Below are 21,385 nucleotides of genomic sequence, written 5' to 3' on the forward strand. Positions count from 1 at the left end.
TTTAAATGCCACGGCCTACCTGAGCATTGTTTCTGACCATGTCCATCCCTTTATGACCACCATGTACCCATCCTCTGATGGCTACTTCCAGCAGGATAATGCACCATGTCACAAAGGTCGAATCATTTCAAATTGGTTTCTTGAACATGACAATGAGTTCACTGTACTAAACTGGCCCCCACAGTCACCAGATCTCAACCCAATAGAGCATCTTTGGGATGTGGTGGAACGGGAGCTTCGTGCCCTGGATGTGCATCCCACAAATCTCCATCAACTGCAAGATGCTATCCTATCAATATGGGCCAACATTTCTAAAGAATGCTTTCAGCACCTTGTTGAATCAATGCCACGTAGAATTAAGGCAGTTCTGAAGGTGAAAGGGGGTCAAACACAGTATTAGTATGGTGTTCCTAATAATCCTTTAGGTGAGTGTATATCACAGTATAACTGCCTTTTCCCCAGTCTAACATCAGAACCTCTTTCTGTTTGCTCTCTGTATCCCGCTCGAACACTGCCAAACTCAACAAATTAATTACTTTTAACCAGGAAGAATGCGCTCCTTATAGTTTAATTTCCCTCTATTTACCTACACTACATGGCCAAAATTATGTGGACATCCCTTCTAATTAGTGGATTCAGCTATTTCAGCTAGACCCATTGCTGACAGCAGTTTTATAAAATCAAGCACACAGCCATGCAATCTCTATAGTCAAACATTGGCAGTAGAATGGGCCGCACTGAAGAGCTTATTGACTTTCAACGTGGCACCGTCATAGAATGCCACCTTTCCAACAAGTCAGTTCGTCAAAATTTCTGCCCTGCTAGAGCTGCCTCGGTCAACTGTAAGTACTGGGATTGTGAAGTGGAAACATCTACGAGCAACAATAACTCAGCCGCAAAATGGAAGGCCATACAAGCTCACAGAATGGGATTGCGGAGAGCTGAAGCACATAGCACATAACAATCGTCTGTCCTCGGTTGCAACAATCATTACCAATTTCCAAACTGCCTCTGGAAGCAATGTCAGCACAATAAGTGTGCGAGAGCTTTGTGACGTGGGTTTCCATGGCCGAGCAGCCACACGCAAGCCTAAGATCACCATGTAAAATGCCAAGCGTCGACTGGAGTGGTGTAAAGCTCACCACCATTGGACTCTGGAGCAGTGGAATCGTGTTCTCTGGAGTGATGAATGAAGCTTCACCATCTGGCAGCCCAACGGACGAATCTTGGAGAAGTTTGATGGGCTGTTTTTCATGGTTTGGGCTAGACCCCTTCGTTCCACTGAAGGGAAATCAATACTACAGCAAACAATGACATTCTAGACAATTTTGCACTTCCAACTTTGTGGCAACAGTTTGGGGAGGCCCTTTCCTCTTTCAGCATGGCAGTGCCCCATGCACAAAGCAAGGTCCATACAGAAATGGTTTGCTGAGATTGGTGTGGAAGAACTTGACTGGCCTGCACAGAGCTCTGACCTCATCCCCATCAAACACCTTTGGGATGAATTGGGGCACCTACTGCCAGCCAGGCCTTATCGGCCAACATCAGTGCCCATCCTCACTAATGCTCTTGTGGCTGAATGGAAGCAAATCCCTGAAGCAATGTTGCAACATCTAGTGGACAGCCTTCTCAAAAGAGTGGAGTCTGTTATAGCAGCAAAGGGGTGGCCAACTCCATATTAATGCTCAAGAATTTGGAATGAGATATTCAACAAGGAGGTGTCCACATACTTTTGGCCATGCAGTGTATATTGCACTCCTTATGTGCAGAAACGATTGAATTTGCTGCTTGGCTAAAGCTGAATGGGTAGTTACTGGATCCTTTAAAGTTAGTTAAATTTGAATTATCTGTGATTCTGATCAGTTAATGCGAAGATAAGCAGTGATTTAAACCACTGAGCTACAGCAGACACACACAATATACCATAGATGGTTAATATGCTGGATCTTGTGTGTTCCTTCTCAGTATTGAAATGCATTTTGTAATTGAAGTATGATCTTTGTAACTAAACAGAGGTACGTGTTTTGGCATCAGCTTTGCAATTGATAATACTTGATAATAAAATTAGTAAAGCATAATAAATAATGTAATACCGAAGATTAGTGGAAAATAACTCATTAATAGTTTGTCTCGTTCAAATATAAATATGATTCGACATTACCTGAATAAAAGCAAGTGGGCAGGCTTTACTGTTTCCCAGGAAAACGACAGAGAGCGAAAGTGGCTTCACTGCGTGTTCCCAGTCAGGTTTCTCTGTTCAATAGGCAATTACGTTCGCGTTCTAGTAGCGCAGATTTGCGCAGAACTGCACAGATCTGCAGAATCCTAGCGATTCCATTGGTGCAGCCGTGGAGATCCGCGCAGAGCTGCGGACATTTGCGCTACACGAAGACGACCAATTATCTCGCCTACTGGCCGCTGCTGCTCGGCGCTCTGCCCTGTGGGTCACTTTGAAAGCTGGGTAATGGCACAGCTGTGCAGTGTGGCAGCGGCTGAGGATTTATCTGTGCATTTGGGGGATTATGATGCCTGGAAATAAAAGCAATACAGGTAAAATGGATATTTAACATGAATAGTATTTTACACTTTTAAATATGAAATTCGGAATTCGTGTAATTTACTTAATTCTTAGGTACAGCAGAGGAGCCTTATGAAGCAAGCTTATTTTGTTGAGAGGTTTTGTGTTTTTTCGTTGAGTAAATTGGCAATAACTAAAGTATGTTGAATACTTTTGGCTTTGACATCTTGTAACTATTGTTATTTTCCAGTAAAAGAAGAACCCTGGCCATCTAAAGGAACTACACAGCATATTCCGGTTAACTGTGCTTACATGTTCTCAAGCTTAGTGGTCAGTCCTGTCTTTACTAAATCAAACTATATAGTGTGCAATCTTTCATGTTATTAGTAAGAATAGTGTAAGTATGATTATCATTTTATTGTAGTTGTTAACAATAAAGCCTTCGATGAAAGTGACGTATATTAGATGAGCAATATGTATGATTTCCAATTCTAAGAAATAAAGGAACATGTTTTAAATGATTAACTGTAAAACCAAAACATGTTTTATTTCATAAGTCTTTTTGGTGCTAGTGATATAAAGCTTTTGTGTAGTAATGGGAAAAAAAGTGAATGTGGATTGTGTTGTACAGTATAAGCACTTGTAGGTGGTGTGCAAAACCACATTTTAATATTAAAATCCAAATCCTATGCTATATGTCTTCAGATTGACATTTAAACAAGCATTTATACAATACTGGGTAATGGTAATTCGGACTAACTGAAAAGTGTTTATCACAGTGCAACTATATTATATATAATCTAAAATGTTATGAATGAGAATATTTTTGTAAAAGCCCTTTGCTGTATGTTAACACACGTGCATAAGATCAGACATCCTGGTCCACATGATTGCAGCCTAGTCCTGGCACAGCATCCCTATTCAGGAGTCCCAGCAGGTGGGTTACTGCAGACACTGGTGACACTGGTGCCAGGCTATGGAAATATTATGATGGACTTTACTTTGATTGACAGCATGGTTGATGTGGGGTAGAGCAACACATTCACCCTTTGGCTAACTGTAGACTCAGCTTTTCAAAGTCATCAGTTGGCATGAGCCTACTGTTTGTGTCATGGCTGTCTACATGTCTAGCAAGTACCTTGTTTTATATCAAGCCATCACATCATGTCACCAGAATCTTCAAAATATTTAAATGTGTCTTGCATCTTTCCAGTTGGTATGATTTGGTGTAATTACACTGGCTTTTGATTTTCCAGAAACTTCACCCCATTTGAGGGATTAATAATGTGTGAAAGCAGGGGCAGACCAGACTTCTTAAAGCCCCCAGAAAAAAATGCTGCAGTGGCCCGCAAGAGCTCCAAAGAAACGACCCTGCAGCTAAAAGTGTTGTTTCTGGATGACACTGAACAGATATTTGAGGTTGAGGTAAGATCCAGTGTTATCTAACTGAGAGATCAGGATATTTTAAATGTTTTTGTTTTTTAAATATGGATCTCCCCAAAAAAGGTAAATGTCTTAAACTGTTTTCATATACCTTTGCTTTCAAACATGGTTGTGTTCTAGGGTATATACTTGAAGATTTTCAGTTATCTTGAAGACTACATATTGAGTCTTCATATATATCTACATATATATCTGTGATTAATCTTCCTGTACGCAGGGCTACTGCTGTAATATCCTCATTGTTATCACGTAAGGAAATTCTGAGGACATTCCTTGCTTGGAGATTGGTGCAAACATTTCAGGTGATCCTTTTGAGCACATTCATACATGTGAATACACAACTGTCTGTTTTCCCCCTTTTGCAATAATGTTATGGATTTTAACTTAAGCAGTTGGGCTATTAGTTTGTGCATTACAGATTCATATTAGTAAGAATTGTGTTTCAAGGTTGTGAATTGTGTTGGCAGGGGTGGCCTGTGAGTATTCGATTAACCAGATTGTAAAATGTCATCTGTGCTTCTTCTGACTTTCCGTTCAGAGTTACAGGCTAGAGGAGGTGGGGTAGTAGTGGGGCCTTAACTTCCCCCATATGTTATGCTTGTAAAGTATTCCCATTATAGACACCATTAGTCCCTGCTGCTTTCTTGCATAAAGCATTTGAAACCCACAGCTCCAAGGCATTTTCTGCATCTTCATCTTCATCTGAGACAATAAGTGAATGGAGAGGAATGGAGAGTTTCTTATTATAGAAAGAGAAATCTGAGTGCCTGATGTGAGAGTGACCTCGGGCCAAAGGGTGCCGGTGAAATCCTGGATGTTTACAACTGGTCCATTTCGAGCCCTTTTACCTCAAGGCGTCAGACATGCTCTTTTCTTCCCCATAACTGAGGAAATTCTTGAGATTTGTGCAATATTAAACCGCTTATTGGCAGCTATACCAATGTGTTTTCAGTTTTCCTTCCAAAACTAGGAGACAGAATTCTATCTAATCTATTCTCATGTCACAGAAGGCAGGAATAAGATCTTTGAATCTCTTTTTTTGTACATGTAGTTCAGCATTTCGAAACTTAAAGTACACGTCCCAGTTGTGAGGAAAGATAAGGGAACCACAATCCCTGATCAAAGAGTATTTGATGGAGAAGTGTAATTTTCTTTGATATTTATTTATGGATCTTCACAATGATATTTGAATTAATCATTTGTTTTAACTTGCCATTTTATTTTTTATTTTTTTACTTTACAGCATGAAACCTGCTTGTGTTTGTGTATGAATCACAATTTTCATCAGATTTGAAATATGGGGGGATGGGATATCAACCAGGCATTGATATGAGTATTACATCATTGTACTTATTGTATACATTCCTTGAGTTTTACTTGAATCTTGTAACTTTTAATTGTTTGAATTTGCTTTTTGTGGTTTATAAAGTCTTGCACTACTGTGTAAATCACATAACTCGTTTGCGGAATATTGTGTCGTCTCTCTTGGTTTGTTTTGTTTGCACCTAATGCCAAAACCAAGCAGTGTAGTCCTATATTATAGCATACTGGGAAGTGTGCCGGCTTTAGATTGCTTTATCTAAGGCAGAGTGAGGCATGAAGGTTCACTGAGGTGGAATTCTCCAGCTGCCCCCCGTCCTGCTTTGTAGGAAGAGAGCGAGAGTGGGGAGATGACTTAAGCTGTTCTGGGGATTCCCACAGGATGATTCTCTCTCATTTTAATAAATAACATGAACTGAGTCATGAATATCTTTCGCAGTGTACTTCCACCTGCCTAGATGTCAAGTTTGGCTGATCTGCCTCCGTCTGCTCATCATTTCATCACCTGCCTCTTATAGCTTAACATTCAACCCTTTAGTCCCTGAGAGAGGATACTGGTTTTTATATCTGTATCCAGTCACCTTATCCTCTGTTAGCTGTGGCGATGCAAACATGTTTTTCCTCAGGACACGAGACACAAGAATGCAAGAGAGGATTTCATTTATCAGAAAGCGCCGACAATGGAAGCAACAGTGTTATTAAACGTGATATCAAAATGCTAGTAAGAAGCTCACCTGGCAGAAATCATTGCAGGGTTCAGGCCATGCTCTGTAACATGAAGGCTCCTCTTGCTTTTTGCGTTCTTAGCAGTGCGAATGCAGCATATGTATTGATGATACACATATCTCTGAATGTGTGTGAGTGGTTGTCTTCACCTAAATACACTATTGAATGTTTTAACCTCAGAATAAATATTAATGGAGTGCCTTGCTGGATGATATCTTGAAAATTAGAAGGCATATAAACATTTGTTGGATTATTTGTTTTAATAGTAATTTAAATGAACACCACAATGAGCAAACAACATTTGTAGAAGTCTAGTAAAGCCTTGAGAGTGAAAGGGAAAGCTTTATTTCAGCTCCAATTCTAGAAGTAAAACCACTGTAATGTTCTGTATGTCAAAATGTTATTGTGCTACACGACAGCAAAAAAAAGCAGACTAATATATCAGCTATTATTCCTCAGCTTTGTACTCTCACTATCATTTAATTGCAGAATAAACTCAAATACAAAACTGTTACTCCATAGCTGAACTTTAATTATTGTTTGCCTTGTCTGTCCACTTTGAAACATTACATAAGAGTAGACATTGAGACAACCCTGAGCTCATACTTAGTTCTCTTCATACCTAGGAAGCCTCTCAATTCAGGAACAGTATTGTCATGTATGCCTACCCCTACCCAGCCTTCTATAACAGTGTTTCCACATCTCACGGCACACTTACTTCATCTTTAACATTTAACTTCATTTTAAGTGTGGAACCTGGGCTTGTCTTGATGCATAGACCTGTGTGATTCTGACAGGAACTTGTTTAATGATTATAAATTAGATATATTTACTTCAGTATTGTTTTACTTTATCTTGTGTGATGTTTTTCAGTCGTCATAGAATGGCATCATACCATGATTAAATCAAGCAGCTGAAATCATCTTCTATTTGAAATGGAAACAGTATTTTACGGTTTGATTTCCATCTGACTGTTTCATGAACAGCATTCCATATGGAAGTTGTGATAACATCTCCGTGTGTTAAAACAGACACATGACTAAACCCGGGGTCGCTGGGTGATGACTGGTTCCATTTCTCTCGTTCTAATTTAGCTTTCTGATTTGACATGATAATGGAGAAACAAGCATTTCATTAGTGCTGGTAAATGGAGGGTTTGTTTCCTGTAGCTCCTAACACAGCAAACTGTTTTCTTATCATAAATAGGGTTCTGTATTCAACAACCTTCACAGACTGAAACCCAACTTCAGGCAAAACCCACTCCTTTGCAACTAGCCCCAGTAATTACTAGATGAGTCAAAACGTATTAATGTGTTCCAGGCATGCGAGGCAACATGAAGAGAGCTAATTATTTGAACTTAACCAAAAATATGATTTAAGCATGAGAGTGAATGAAAATGACATGTGCCTGTAGATTTTTGCATCCTTTACTGTTCTGGATATAGAGATCTGAGTGAAAAGATCGGTGTTTTTGTTTGCGTTTGTTTTATACAACATCTTACATCTTGCATTGCCTTTTTAAATTACCTGGCTTGTAGAGCTTTTCTGAACATATTCATTAAATAAATACATGCATACATAAATTCTGTACTTGTGAAAATAGTTGCATCTGTGCTACAAACTCAGAAACATGAAAACTAAAAATATACCATGAACCCATTTGTGTTTCCCCATAAAGTGGAGTATCTGCAGGATATGAAGAAACTATAAACAATTAGAACCATAGCATGGTATAAAAGTCTCCTTTTATTTTGATTTGCTATTGGCTAAGTAGAAATCCTGAATCTATGTCCTATGTTTTTATCTACTAGTTCGTCAAGGAAAAATGTGAAATAAACATTCACTTAATCTAATACATGCTTGGCAAATAAAAATAAAATAATGCATGCTCAAGTTCTGATCTTTCATGAAATACAATTCCTGCCAGACCCAGGGTATTCCTGTTATTCCTGTGCTTAATGATTATTTTTAATTACATACGTTTGCCGAGAAGTTGCTGACTCATGCGTCTCTTGTTTAACAACCTTAAATTATCATGTTCTACCCATGGCTAGCTGCAGTGAAGGAGTATGGTTCATTTTAACTCCAAAATAGAAATGGGCTATAAAATAAAAATAATATTTATTAGAATGTGAACTGCCAAAATCTTGACAAGCTTTGATTGAAATGTTCACATTATTACAGACATTTCCAAGGACTTTGTTTTTAATTCCATGTGTTTCATTACAGTAATGTGAACTTTAAATGTTTCTGTCAGTGTACAATCCAGGTTGATCCCTTACCATAATTGAGTAAGACCCATGTAACCCCTTGGTATTATATTTTAAAAAAAGAAACATAATTTTATATTTTCAGATTACCTTTTATAAGTAAGCCAAACAAATGCTAATGAGTATCAAATTTAATCTTCAAAACAATGTGTTTATAATTAGTGAGTTTACATTTCTTTTCTAATTAAAATTGAAGCTGCTCCATGTAACTTAATCAGTAAACTGCATGCAAGTGTGGACATTATAACAGTGCCTAATAGAATTGGAATTCAAAAAGCCTCTACCTTTTGCAGCATTAAATGTCCTCTTATCTTGCAATTAACGAGTGGTAACAATTTAATGTCGAAAGTGATGCAAAAAAGACTTGTATTTAAAAGGTACAGTTTAAAACATCCATGGATATGTTTGTTTATTTTTAATCCAGTTAGTCTCTGACAATAAAGCCCCATCTTTATTTTTTATTTTAGCAAAGAATTCTGGGAAATGACTTCTACAACAAAGTCTGTGGGCACCTGAAGCTGCTGGAGAAGGAGTACTTTGGGCTCGAGTTCCGGAATCACACTGGGAGCTACGTAAGTGCGTCCTTTGCGGCGACTGTCGGGGCTGGCGTCACGATTCGTTTTTCCATTACAATTCATTTCCCTTTCCAATTCAATTCCAATTCCAGTAGAGCCTATTATGTCAGTGGCATAAAAAAGATTTGGAAAGGTCTATTGGAATGGAAAAAGTGGACTTGACCCCAAACCTGGGCTCTGTGTGTGCAGTAGCGTAGGAGGAGAAATTCCTGTATGTTGAAAATATATAATAATATCAATTTTTACTGCGAATAACTTACCAGATATTTGAATTCCATTTTTGGAAATATTTTTTAGCAAGCTGCAGACACCATAAAGATGTTACTGTTACCGTCTGTATCCCCTCCAAGTTCTAAATTTAATTTGAAAACATCAGATAATATAAGTATCTATATAATATAAGTTGTTCTCCTGTCCTAAGTGGGAGACATTTTCTTTCTATTTCAGTTAGTTTAATATATTGTAATGGGCTGGTAACCTCTAAAAGAGAGAAGCAGAATCTTAACCACTAAAACATTCAACTACAGTACAAACCGTGAGGAATACAGCTGATGTCGGTTATAATGGATTGCTAAAGAGGGAGACGCTTGAGTTACTGGAGAAAGGAGAAATAGTCATGTGACCCTAGTAGGCATTGCATACCCTAGGGTGCTGCTCTTTATAGCATGCCCCATAGATTATCATGGTAATGTGTGTATATGTGGCCCTAAATGCCTAATCTGGAGGTGTTTTGTGAGACCTTCAAATTGTAATTAGTGTAGGCTTATTTCCAACAAAAGTCCCTTGAGATATGCTTTCAAGGAAGAAAGAGGGAGGCTATTAAAATGAATAGCAGCGCCTCTTCATACACATGTCAGTTTTGAACAAAATTAGAAGGCATTCTGCTGCCGACTTCCAGGAACCCGGCAATAGAGTATTATAAATGTCACATTAAATATCTTAACTGAGATTCATTTCAACAGCTTCGATTTCAAAAGCGTCAAAGCCCAGTATTGCATTTTGTCATGCTTTTAATAATTTTGCTTCAGGCTAAACTCTCTTCATAATCACCATAAGAAAGGTTATCATTTCTAAAACTCACTTTACTTGTTCATGTGTATTCTGACTTTAAATAAGATAATGCTCCTAAAATATCTCAAAGCAAGTGGAAAAGAACAGATTTTATCCAAATACAGCAAGCATGTCTCTACAATTGTACCTTATCATTTATAAATTATACCATACATCAACATGTGCTGTGGGGGCTGAGATCAAATGTCGCTACTACCATGAGGCACAAAGTATGCATGTGAAATTTACAAATTCAATTTAAATTCACGGTCATTTAAATTTACTACGTTTAAGACACCTCTTTATCTGTGGACTTCTGCTCATTGTCTGAAATATCATTGCAGGTATGGTTGGAACTGCTGAAGCCGCTTGCAAAGCAAGTTAAAAGTAAGTTTCAGGTAATTTATGCAATGCATATATTTGCTTCTATTAGTGAGACAATACAGAAATTGCATTTGTACACTCTGATTAATTGGTATAATTTGGTTACAGTCAAGAATGGTAATAGTGTTGTCTTAGCTAACAAAACATGTCATGCATTGGTTTTCATTTTGTTAATATCTCTGAGTGGTATGGATGGATGAATACAAATACAATCAGAGAGTGACATCAAGTGTATAAAAAGACATACAAACATGGTCAGCCTTTCCAAGGTTGTTTAGTAGATGAACTAGTAGATACTTTTGTTTTACTCCACAAATACTCCACATTCTCTTCAACCTTCCTTAGCACATCATGTGTCTTTTTTGGGGGTGGGGTGGGTTGAAGATCTCTTCAACCAAATGCATTCAAATTCATCATCAGATAAGTGAACAGGAAATAACCGGCAAAAGCACAAGCCCCCAACTGAATGCTTAATTGGAGTTTCAGCAGCTGCTGAGAGGAGCTGGCACATTCTGCCTACTCCACTGCTATGGATGTTAAATCAAACCTTTTTCTTCATTGGTGTTTGATACAGAAGGATTACCGCAAAACAAAGCTTTAGAAATGAGACATTATTTTCTACTGCCATCAAGGACTTTATTGATGTACATCAGCAGTGCACATTGAAGCGCCTGGCTCAGAAATGACCTTTGCGTTCTCCCTGGAAGAAAGAGCTTTACTGTCATCCTTATGAAGTATCTGAGCTCACGTCCCTGGGGTGGATGTCGCACTAGATGGTACATAGAATACCAGCTTCAGTTTCAAGCTGTAACATACCATCTCCTGGGAAAACGACCATGAACAAATAAAGAATATTGCAGCTGAACCTCAACCTTCTCATATCCTTCAATTTTTAATGATGTGATCTCTTTCTAACATGCAGTTGAACTTTCCCATGTGCAATACAGGCTTAAACACAAAGCGGTTTGTGCTGTGCCTGAACATCACATGCACGGAAAATGATTTATTCCAGGGAGAGGTCATCAATGCTTTCAAACCAGAGCACCGCATTGTCACTCTAGCAATCGCCTTGTTTCTGTGCTTGGCTGCCTACAAACTGAACACACAGTACTGTGCAAAAGTTTTAGGCAGGTGTGAAAAAATGCTGTAAGGTAAGACTGCTTTCAAAAATAGGCATGTTAATAGATTATATTTATCAATTAACTAAATGCAAAGTGAGTGAACAGAAGACAAATCTACATCAAATTCTTATTTGGTGTGACCACCCTTTGCCTTCAAAACAGCATCAATTCTTCAAGGTTCACTTGCACAGTTTTTGAAGGAACTCGGCAGGTAGGTTGCCCCAAACATCTCGGAGAACTAACCACAGTTCTGCCTAAAATTATTGCACTGTACTGTACATGAACAGTATATGTTAAATATTTCAGAATTAGTGAGTGAAAATGTGCTTTTTTCATCATGTAAAATTGTGACTTTTTTTTATAATTAAATGATGTTGGCTTTAAAAGTTGCACATTATTTTGTATCATTATTAAATGCAAGTCCCTAATGTTCTTTAAAAATCTTCTCTCTCTTAGACATAAACAACCTTTTGTTTAGGTTCATAGTGAAGTTTTTCCCACCTGATCCAGGACAACTGCAGAAAGAGCTGACGAGGTCTGTACACCTCATTTTCTACTGTGTATCCTCTATTCGCAAAGTCAATGATACAGCAAGAGTTGGAAGTAGAACCATTGTCACAATACATTTAAATCACTATATTTTCTAAAACTGTAGAAATTAATAGCAATAAATGTGGGCAAACTGAGTGAGTATAGCCATGTAAATCTCACACAGTTACCATGTCTTGTGTCTGTCTGTAGGTATCTGTTCGCCCTGCAGATCAAGCAGGATCTGGGCAATGGAAGCCTCACTTGCAATGACAACAGTGCTGCTCTGCTGGTGTCCCACATCTTGCAATGTAAGTCACCAGGAACTGGCAAACTCTTAAGTGCTGTTTAATTAAGGCAGTTTCATTCTCGTGTGATATGAATGTTGTATTGGACACATGCATTCATATTTTTACTAAATACAATTATCCAATATGACAAAAGTCTAATGTAACACCTGTGTGATCAATCAATCCACAGGAAATGGTTCTCTATCACTGAGGTTTGTGTACTAGTTTATTTGTACACGGTATTCAAAATTGCCAGGCTATTTTTGTGGCAATCAAATCGATGTGAACACTGCGTTCTGTGACAGGAAGAACAATTAAAAAAAATTAAAAATTAAAATTAAAAGGTCTGAATGATTACATCATCCTGAAATGCAGACGGACATTTCATGGGCTGTTGTGTTCATTTCCCCATGCAGCAGAGCTGGGCGATTTTGATGAAGAGCTTGATATGCAGCATTTGGAGAGTAAACGATACGTCCCCAACCAAGAATACCTGGATAACAAGATCATGAGGTTTCACAAGAAACACAGGTACCTATATATATATATATATATATATAATATTAATTATATTTATAATATATTAATTATATTTATACATTATATATGCTGAAGAGGACAGCCTACATGTTACGATCACAGTGGCAAAAATCGTGTTTCCTCCTGCCATATATATGTCATAATTGCATAACTTGCTCTCAAATCACATTTAATTACATATTAATCTAAGACTGAAATGCAAAACACTTGTATCCCAACTGAATTAGTGAGTGAAAAGGTGCTTTTAGGTGCCATTACATTTCATCCCAAATTTAGGACTCATGGCCAATTGTTGCAACAGCCACAACACTTAAAATACGCGTAACTGAATACAGCGTGCTCCTGATAGAGATCTCAAATCATACGCACAGATGCAATTTTGATATCAATTTGCCTATGAAGAAGAAAACATTGAATTTTGAATTGTTTTATATGATTATAAAAATGGGAGGGGTGAGGTTTAGCGAGTGTGAAATGGCATTGAAAAGGCCGGTGCTGCTGTCTTTCAGAGGCCAGTCACCAGCAGATTGTGACGTCCAGCTGTTAGAGGTAGCCAGGAAGCTGGACATGTATGGAATACGACCTCACCCGGCCAACGACGGAGAGGGAATGAAGATCAATCTGGCGGTCACGCACATGGGGGTTCTGGTGTTCCAGGTACACATGCCTCTGCAATAGGACATTTTCTTTTGGGGCTGTATTAAATGTTTGCAGGCTTGTTCAGCCTAGAAAATAGAGTTCTCCTCATACCATCGTTTGAGCAATGCTTGCCGTGTCAGTGCTGTATCTACCGAATCTGTTTATCAGACTGGGGTCTCTGACAGTGGATCCTTCATGTAGTAAGGCAAATATTTAGACTTCAGGCGCACAGACTTTTACTCACAGTATAATCCTGCAGGAAATCTTCATTTTGCTTTAGAGCAATTGTTGAACAGTAATACGTCGGCTCCAGGCTATGGTTTGAGAATAAACAAGCTAACGCCACATTATTAGAGTTATGAGAATTCAACTGCAAAGCTGTGAATGTCATAGACATCACATCTGCTTTGGCAAATGCTCATTGGGGTGGAGTGTGGAAGAGGACCCCAGCTGGAGTGTCACTGTCCACGGGCCGCCCCCTGCCTGCCTGCCTTTTGGGGACCAAGAGCACAGCCAATGAGAGGAAGCCTGACCTCCCCTTTCACGTTGCAAGATCAGATTTGAAACCCTCACCGCTCAGAGCACTGCAGAGGACAGGGTTTGATGAGTATAACTGCTGGTGGATAGTAAACACAGTTTACATGATGATTCTGCCTATATTTCAATTGTAAAAAATACAAAAAACATTTAACATCTATTATGGCAGATATATCGGTATGCCTGTAAACATAAAACATCTGAAAAAATTGCTTTGACACAATGGGGAAGATTTTCCATTCGTAAGTTGTATTTAGTTGTATGTAATAGAGGGGAATGTTACATTAGCCTTTCTCAGACCTCATACTGAAAAAGACAGTGGCCTAAAAATTTGGAAATTATTTATTTTCTCTCTATTTCAGGGTAACACCAAAATAAACACCTTTAGCTGGGCCAAAGTTCGCAAGCTCAGCTTTAAAAGGAAAAACTTTTTGATAAAGCTCCATGCAAAAATCGTTGTAAGTATTTTATGTATGTATGATATTGTAGGGCTTTTTTTTGTTAGTTATTAATGCTCATCAGTTCTCTAGGAGTAGTCTGAATGTCAACTACGCTAATGGAAACTGTAGTGACATTATTAAAAAGGGACACAAGACATTTATCTGAAAATGTAAAAAGCAAACTTGCATCTGTACGGTCCTTTGCCACCTGGTGTCGCTATGGGGCAAGTTAAAGTGTAGACAGTCGCATGTTACCCGAGTTCCTTGTTAAGAGGACGGGACAGAAATAGGAGATGTGTGATATGGAAAATAAGTGTACACACTGACTGAGGCATGACACAGTAAAATGGCTGTGTTGAGGTCACCTTAGCTGTGAGTGAATCCTTTATAGTAACTAGAAAAAAATGCTATGAGGAAATGAACACAACAAAGAAACTGTGACTGTATAATAATGTAAACATGGGGGCAAAGTCTGAATCTCGCACCCAAAACTTAATGACTCACAATTTCAATAGGGGATATACTGGTCTCTTGTATGTCATGAATGGAAAATGATATCATTTGAAGAATTTAAATAGTTTTCAGGTTAGTGACTGTGCCCATAGAATATTTTTAATCCTTTTTTTAAAATGTCTTCTATTGTTAATATCCTGTGGCAATCCTGTGGCAAATAGAGCTTATCACATAAGGAAGGCAGTGAACATTTTATGAACCAGAAATCCTGGATACTGAAAACAATCCGCAGTATTACCATTTATTGCCTTTTGCACAGCCATCCCGGAAAGACACGGTGGAGTTCACCATGGCTAGCAGAGACGTTAGCAAGGCCTTCTGGAAGATGTGTGTGGAGTACCACGCCTTCTTCCGGCTCTCGGAGGAGCCCAAATCCAAACACAAGTCCATCCTCTACAGCAAGGGCTCCTGCTTCAGATACAGGTATACCTCATACTCTCACCTGTTGCTGCTGGGCACAGTGTTAGCTCTGTGTGGTACTTACTGTGTTTAAAGATATTTTCTGGACAAGGCAGGGTTTTTACATGTTTAAGAGCCAAATGGCAATCGCACTAATATATTACTCAACTGTTAAAACATAGACACCTTATACATATTTTGTCATTGTTAATCTCTATTTAAATGTTTTCATACATACATATTCTTTTCAACAACATCCTCTATTTGTAGTCAGTTAAGAAACAAGGCCCGTGTGGAGCACACGCTCTCAGCCTTTGCAGCTCTTGTGCAATGACTACCAGGCGGCTGTAAATAACTCTTTAAAACAGTCTGCTGTCAAAATGTCGATGTTACAGAATGTGTGGTTAATGGTGCACCAAATTCTCCTAATGTCGCTTTCAGTGGAAGAACCCAAAAGCAACTGCTGGAGTGTGTGGGAAAAGGAGAGAAAAAGAACCTGCCCTTCGAAAGGTAAGAATGTAGCAATAATGGGTGTGAACTGAAACTTTTTTTCTTCCTTCAGTTCTTTACCAGTTCAGCCCAGGGTGAGGTTTCTCTACTTCCGTTTAGTATTTTGTATCTACTTACGTAATCTGCTGTCAGCATTTGCTTAAATATATATTTGTGTGCATATAAAAGTAATAATAATGTTCTTAGACTTGGCTAAGAGTAGTCGCATTTGGTATATATTGGATCAGCCCTGTGCTGTATATGTAATGTAGTCTTTGCATATTTTATTGTGAGGGGAAACACAGAGAAACAGGAAGGAAGATACAACACTAGAAATCCCTAGATTAGCAGAGCTTTTCAGTTGGGTAGAACTATTTTACAGTGATCCGATGCAAATGACCCTCCAGAAGCATGATTTGCATTTATGATTTCAGTAGTGACTGCACACCGAGAGCCAAGCCATAATTCTGAGCACTTTGCAGTTTATGAGGAAACACCTGTCGTCCCCAGTGCCCTGGAGGCCACTGTTGTGCAACGCAACAGCCACACTTGTGTTTGTTTTGCAGGAAGCACTGTAAAGCTCATTACGATACCCGCCAGTGCAGGTCCTCCCCCGATCTGCTGACAGATGTCTCCAAACAGGTATGCTTTTTTTTTTTTTTTTTTAGTGAAAATTTATGAAAATGAACTACTGACTGCAGCAGAAACCTTTTGAAATCACGAATTGAGATTAGAGAAAAGAGTCCTTCAGCTCTTTCAAGGAGACTTATTAGATTTTGATCAAAAGCAGTAGTACTTGGGTTCAATGAAATCAAGAGGTGAATTGAAATTTACGAGCACATCATGTACAAATGAGGGCTCTATTCGCTGCTCCAATCTGTCCAGTATCTGAGCCTCCACTGTATCTGGAAGAATCTGGGAAAATCTAAAATAGAACTGTGATGAGAGATTGTTGGACTTTGCTCGATTTGACTTCCATGTTTTATGAACAACTCCTAACAAATTATGATTGATTAATGTGTCAGTCAGAGGGGCAAGATTTTCCCTAATGCAGATGTAAATAGTCTTGTCCACTATATTATTTTCCTTTTAGCCCATGATTAATCAATGTTGACTTAATTTCAGATGTGTTTTCAGATTAACCAAGTGGACCTTTATTACTCTTACTAGTTCCTTTGTATTGTTTAATTTATGTAGCAAATTAAGTCAGGGATTTGATTGCAGTGTAAGTTAAAATATGCTGATGTCATTAAATCACTATTGGCTGGTTTCACAGACCTCAATTAGCACTAGTCAAGGACTGCTCTACCTACAATAACATGGCAGTCCATGGGCCGGTTGCACTAAAAAGGTCTTACTTTGTCTTCGCATTAGTCCAAGTCCTGTGGAATTGGACATACGTAAGACCTCACGATAAGACCGTTGCACAAAACAAAACTTTGCAGGTCCTGCATCCTTACCTGTTGTTGCTAAGCAACAAAGTCTGGTCTTATACTGACGGAAAATGCCATCAACCCCGCTATAGTGCTCACTGTAAATGTAATTTTAAATTTGTTTTTAAAAATACTTAGTTTTACTTCACTGTATATTTTAAGTTTAAATACAGTACAATCAATACTAGAAAATGTCTACTACGTTTTTATAGAATGGAGCAGGGGAACCACACCGTGCCATCCTGATTCCGTGCAGCTGCAGCAGGGTTTCTTTGAAAGCGACTGTGCTCAGCGAGTTGTTTTTACCGCAGTATACAAGCACTTTAAAAAGAAAACACAGGTATACATACTACTCACTGACATGTACTTTTAATGAAGCACATTGACGGTGGCCGAGCACTTCCAGCTTTTGCTCATTACATTTCTTAACCCTCTAGTTACCAAGACCCAGAGCAACAAACATCACTTTGCTCACATCATCTTGTATAATAGTTGAAACACTTTTTATATTAAAAATATAAATACATCACATAATATGCATATTGTTTTGGAGTGCTATTTAATACAAATTTTAACATAGGCCTATTTGTATAGTAACAATTATTTATATATATTGCTTATTTTACAGCTGTTTTACTGACTACATAACAACAGGAAACGTACTAATTGCAGATTCAGAAGATGTCTGTCTAAATTACCTGGCATATGTGCTGCCATGTTGGGTTTCATGTCCGTTTCTATAGCAAGAGATACCTTTTCCCATTTAAGCCTGGTGTAGGGTAGGCTTAACAAATTACTTAAATTTAAAGACCAAACTGATTTTATTTTGTTTTGTGCAACAGGCCAATTAATTTTGGGCTTAAATGTAAGTAAGACCTAAAAAATGGTCCAAGACCTTTTGTGCATGACTGGTGCCGATTTGGGCCATGTGAACCCAGCCCTATCTGCAATTGCTTTTGACCTCCTTTCTCCTGCACGGACAGGCATACGAGCAGATGCACTCCTTTGAAAGGCCTGGTTACAGTAAAACCTCCAGTGAGAAAGCGCCACAGCCCGTCCTGAGTGGGAAACGCAGCCAGTCGGCCGTGGAGGTGGTGTTCTCGGCAGAGCTGGAGCGCTCCAAACCCGAGGCCGACCCAGCGGCCTTCAGCCAGTCACGCAGCAACTCGTTCTCGTCTTTCCAGGCCGAGGGCCAAACCGAGGGCCAGGTCGGGCTCCTGCAGAGCCAGCGACAGCGCATGTGCTTCGCCAGGAGCAACAGCATCACAGAGGTCCATCGTAGCCGGCTGATCACCAACCCCCAATTGCTGCGGCGCTCAGACTCGCCTGGCTACCCCCTAGCTGTGGAGGGCTTCGTCTCCAGCGCCTCCTTCTACCTGGACCGCCCCCCCCGCCTGCCCCGACACACCTCTCTCGCGGAAGACGTCATCAGGTCCTCCAGCTTCTCCAGCCCCGCCACCATCTCTCCCTCCGGCCGGCGCCACAAGTACAGACACAACGGCCTCTACCAGGCGGGGGTGACCAGCTGCAGCAGCCGCATCAACATCGGGAGGGAGGACACGGGTCACTTCAGCGACGACTCCAGCTACCAAACCGCCCTGCCCAAGAGGTCCTGGAGCCAGTCTGACATGAAGTTCCTGCACCCGACTCACTCCTCCGAGTTCAGACCCCTGGGGTACTACCCTCACTTGTCTCGGAGGTCCGGTATGGTACGCCACATGTTGCCACAGCACGGGCACACGGACCGCCCCAATTCGCTCTGTGTGATGGACAGATTTGGCGCTGGAACCGATTTCAGCGATTCTGACTCTGACAGCATCTATCCATACTACTACCCCATCCTTGGCAAACTGGTGAAAGCCACCCCGCTGGCCAGGATGAGGATTTCGTCCGGCAGCCTCCAGCTGGATGAAGAGGAGGAGGACTCCTTCAACCTGAGTGACTGTGAGGGCGTCAGTCCGTCGGTGACTGCGGCTGAGCTCCAGTCTTGACCGATGCAAGTCATGTAAACAATCAAACCGTTCAGTTTAGCAGGTCTTACTGAACAAAAAATTCCCGAATGGGAGACAAACTCAATTAATGGCAAGAAGAGACACTGCTTTCTTAATTGAAAGCCCTTAAGTCAAAATCTCAGTTTACCTTGTATTACTTGTCTGCCTAAAACAAAACAATGTCTTAATTACCACCATTTTCTGTGTGAAAGAACTGGTAGAAAGGCTCAAGTGTATGAGGAAAATTAAAAGGTGAGTATTTACGTTTTCAGTTTGGCTATCTGGTTTAAAGGACATTGCCGTCATGGGTGACCAATTTAATATCTTCACTGTAGTATTTATTGTTCTGGTGATCAATCAAAAATGTGATTAATTTCTAAGATGCTGATATAGAAGAGAATACATGTGATCTGTTACAGGTGAATGCTGCTGCTGCTGTGATATGTGATGTCATTTTATTCTTGCAGTATTGCATCACAAAGAAAAGCTGCTAGAAAGTCTTAATTATTGGTGTCTAACTGTAGTATCTCTGTAAGGACAAATGGTTTATTTAAGCATTACTGGTATTTTGCTGTATATCAGAATGTTTCAATAAATTGTTTCAATATTTAAAGCAAATGTCAAGACCCCACTGCATTACAAAGTCAACGATAATTGCTAATGGTTTTCCAAGTTTTTAAGGACCTGCACCTTTTCCCCAATACTAACAAAATTAAACTAGAATTAAAAGGCATGATCATGCAAAGGTAGTGGAAGTGGGAAAGGCACAATTGACTGCTGTTAGGAAACCCAGTGAAGCTCCCGAGCAAATCACTGACGTTTGTGCCACTGTGTCTTTAAATGAGTGACTTACGTGTGGAGGACAGTGGTGGGTATCCGGTCCAGATGAGCAGAGGGGCAGCCCGGGGGTGGTCCGCATGCATCTACTCAGCCATCCCTGCCAACTCGCCACTGTCAGGCAGGGGCCATTTCAGCTGCCGCCCCAGGGCTCGTATCCCTAATGTCTTGTGACAAGTGCCAGAAAAATCAACACCCTTCTCAGCACAGAGGAGCCGTGGGTCTCAAGTCACGTCATGAGACGGGGACGTGGCTCAGAAGGCTGGATCGGATCCATGTGATGCTGCGGGTAAGTCTAACCTTTTGTTGACCGTTAGTGAAAACTATTTAATCAATGCTAATACTGCTCTAATTACTGGGTCTGTAAGCGGCTTTAAGTATATTAAAAACTTCAGTAATTAGTTTAGTTGGCATGTGTGTTAACATGATTATATACATAACCTATTCAAGAAAAATAATGATGCATGTTGAGAACTGGATCACATTAACAGGTATATGTTAAATATCATGTCTGGAATACTCCAGTAAAATACACTGTCACTACCGCCAGTAGTAAAGATCTTGATTATATATCCAACCACTTTAGTTATCCTGATTTAAATTGTTGCAGCTGGTGGCGGTTCATCCCGTGGCAGAGCAGTGCTGATCGACGCTCCTGCTGAATGGAGGACAACCTCGCTGTTCGGCGTGACTTCAGGGAGCCGTGTCAAGTGGAAAGCAGGCAAGGCTCACCCGGCCATCCGAAACTGACATTATAACGAACGTGTAGTATCAGAAGCAGAGATCTGTAAAGTCTAAATGTTGTCATTCTTTTGGAAAAGAGGACGCAAGCTTCTGGTTTTTCAAGTCATAATTTAAAAGTGCTTTAGATCATTCTTTAAAAAGCTTGACGTAAAGAAATGAGTATATATAGACTGAGCAATCATTCCTCTATTTATTTTATGGATTAACAATACGCTGTCCTCCACACCCACACTGAAACCCATTTGTCAGTTTGAAAGTGATCAAATGGGCAAGGCCTTAGTCACCTTGGAGGATTACATATATTAAACATACAAAAGATTTTTTGAGAGGATACACCCATTTTTACGGTGCCAGTGATTTTAAATGAGTCAACCATGCCAGATATTTATTCAGTTTCTAGGTTCTATAGCATCATGCACAACACATCTGGAATATAATGAGCATTTTGAGGAAACTTTTTTTTTACACCATGTACCCTAAGAATGTTCCAGAAGCAGCCATTGCTGTGATTGCTCATTGGACTGGAAAGGGGCATTAAACAATACCAATCTAAAATGAAAGGGTTAACAATCAGAGTGGCCAAAATAATAATCCACAA

At 39.7% G+C, this 21,385-nt stretch overlaps 1 protein-coding gene across 1 annotated transcript; it reads left to right on the plus strand.

The window, feature by feature from the left end:
- Positions 1-1,643: 1,643 nt before the first annotated feature.
- On the plus strand, positions 1,644-20,048 carry LOC136759841 (FERM domain-containing protein 7). The gene is made up of 13 exons (XM_066714921.1): positions 1,644-2,848; positions 3,775-3,943; positions 8,745-8,849; positions 10,247-10,289; positions 11,864-11,942; positions 12,149-12,246; positions 12,642-12,756; positions 13,275-13,422; positions 14,304-14,399; positions 15,154-15,317; positions 15,735-15,803; positions 16,349-16,424; positions 18,199-20,048. Exons 2-13 carry the CDS (start codon positions 3,803-3,805, stop codon positions 19,204-19,206), a joined length of 2,142 nt encoding a protein of 713 aa, XP_066571018.1. The 5' UTR covers positions 1,644-2,848; positions 3,775-3,802; the 3' UTR covers positions 19,207-20,048.
- Positions 20,049-21,385: the final 1,337 nt, after the last annotated feature.

This window comes from Amia ocellicauda, chromosome 10, assembly GCF_036373705.1.
Source record: "Amia ocellicauda isolate fAmiCal2 chromosome 10, fAmiCal2.hap1, whole genome shotgun sequence".
NCBI classification, from domain to species: domain Eukaryota; kingdom Metazoa; phylum Chordata; class Actinopteri; order Amiiformes; family Amiidae; genus Amia; species Amia ocellicauda.

Excerpts from the sequence above, each read along its gene's own strand:
- LOC136759841 (XM_066714921.1), top strand. The coding sequence starts at position 3,803 with ATGTGTGAAAGCAGGGGCAGACCAGACTTCTTAAAGCCCCCAGAAAAA. Across the intron at positions 10,290-11,863 it reads GCTTGCAAAGCAAGTTAAAA|ACATAAACAACCTTTTGTTT; the intron begins GTAAGTTTCAGG and ends TCTCTCTCTTAG. Across the intron at positions 12,757-13,274 it reads AGGTTTCACAAGAAACACAG|AGGCCAGTCACCAGCAGATT; the intron begins GTACCTATATAT and ends GCTGTCTTTCAG.